This window comes from Alligator sinensis, unplaced genomic scaffold, assembly GCF_000455745.1.
Source record: "Alligator sinensis unplaced genomic scaffold, ASM45574v1 scaffold1704_1, whole genome shotgun sequence".
Classification (NCBI taxonomy): Eukaryota; Metazoa; Chordata; order Crocodylia; family Alligatoridae; genus Alligator; species Alligator sinensis.
This window is the reverse complement of record NW_005843413.1, coordinates 140,066-141,835: the sequence shown is the minus strand read 5'-3', so window position 1 is coordinate 141,835 and position 1,770 is coordinate 140,066. Positions and strand designations below refer to the sequence as shown.

The following is a 1,770-nucleotide window of genomic DNA, read 5'->3' as shown; positions in this document are numbered from 1 at the left end:
AGCTGTTTATTTCACACCTTCAGGTTGGTTTTCACTTCCTGAACCACAGCCCCGCCCCCACCGTCCCCCCCCACTCCAGCCAAAAGCACGTCCAGGCCCTGCACACACACACGCACGCACACAGGTATACACAGTCTCAGCCCCCAGCCAGGGGTCCCAGAGGAGGGTGAGGGACCCATAGCCCCGCCCCCATTGGGAGGGGGCGGGGCCTGGCCATGCAGGCCCCAGTGGCCCTGCCCCGTGACACAGGCAGGGCCAAGCTGGAACACAGCCAGTCAGGAGGGGTGCCATGCCCCCCAGGGTGGGTGGGGCATCGGGGAGAAACAGTCCTGCCTCTTTGAGGAGGAGGGGCTTGGACCATAGAGCACTGCCTCCCACAGGGCAAGTGGGAGGGGCTTATGTACATGAAGCCACACCCCTGCAGGGGCATGGTTAAGGGTGAGGGTGTGGTTAACTGTGGGGAGGGTCTCCAATACGCCTTCTCTCTTTGGGGGGGGAGGTGCTTAAGAGCCTTATCCACAGGGAGTGGGGCCAGGCAGCAGTTAGCTATGCCCCTTCAGAACCAGGATGGGCCATGTGGGCACTTAGCCACGCCCCCTGGCTGCTGTGGGAGGAGCTTGTGGGCACCTAGCCCCACCCCCATAAAGTGTGGGTCGCCCAGGCCACACCCACAATGGGAGAGGCGGGGGTGGAGCTAGGCAAGATGGAGCCCTGCCCCCTGACCTCCAAAGGGAAAGAACTTCCAGTCCTCCAAGCACTATCTGGGGGGTGGGTGGGGCCTCATGACGATCCATCAGGGGGCGGGGTTTCAAGGGGCGGGGTCCCAGGGCCTGGGGAGTGGGTGCGCAGGTGCTAGGGGAGGGCAGAAGCTCCCAGGAAGGCCTTGGCGCAGTGGGGGCAGGCGTGAGGCCGCACCCCTGAGTGGATGCGCTGGTGCTTGCGCACCCCGGCCCGGTCCAAGAAGGCCTTCCCACAGGCTGGGCAGGGGAAGGGGCGTAACCCCGGGTGCCCCTGCTGGTGGCGCCGGAGCTCCCCCACCGAGCCGAACACTTCCCCGCACTCTGCACACGCCGGTGGGCCCTGGTGCCCTGCAGCCTTGGCTGGGGGCTCTAGGCCCGGGCGTTGGCCTTCGGGGGGTGCCTCTAGGTCTTCATGGTAGCTGGCGTCAACTGGATCATCTAGGCCCGGCCGTTGGTCACTGGATGGTGCCTGTAGGTCTTGGTGGTGGTAGTTGGCATGAACTGGATCACCTAAGCCCAACTGTTGGTCATTGGGTGGTGCCTCTAGGTCTTGCTGGTAGCTAGCAGCAACTGGATCATCTAGGCCCGAGTGTTGGCTGTTGGCTGGAGCCTCTAGGTCTTGAGGGTGGTAGCTGGCATCAACTGTATCGTCTAGGCCTGACTGTTGGCTGTTGGGTGGTGCCTGTAGGTCTTGGGGGTGGTAGCTGGCATCAACTGCATCATCTAGGCCCGACCGTTGGCTGTCAGGAGGCATCTCGAGATCTTGGGGGTGGTAGTTGATGTTAACTGGATTGTCTAGGCCCGGGCGTTGGTCGCTGGGTGGCGGCACCTCTAGGCCATGGTGGTAGCTGGCCTCAACTGGATCATCTAGGCCAGGCTGTTGGTCACTGGTTGGAGCTACTAGGCTGTGGTGGTAGCCTGCGTTGACCGAGGTGCCTAGGCCGAGATGGTACTCGTTGATGTTGCTTGGTGCCTCTAGGCCCAGCCGTTGGTTGGTGGCATTGGCTGGCCCCTCCACGCCCCACGGGGG

At 63.4% G+C, this 1,770-nt stretch overlaps 1 protein-coding gene across 1 annotated transcript in view; it reads right to left on the bottom strand.

Moving 5' to 3' along the window:
• Positions 1-6: 6 nt before the first annotated feature.
• Positions 7-1,770, bottom strand: part of ZNF668 (zinc finger protein 668) — a 5,210-nt gene continuing 3,446 nt past the window's right edge. The window contains 1 exon segment of the mRNA XM_006038623.3: positions 7-1,752. Within this exon segment, the coding sequence (XP_006038685.3) occupies positions 781-1,752 (972 nt within the window). The 3' untranslated portion in view covers positions 7-780.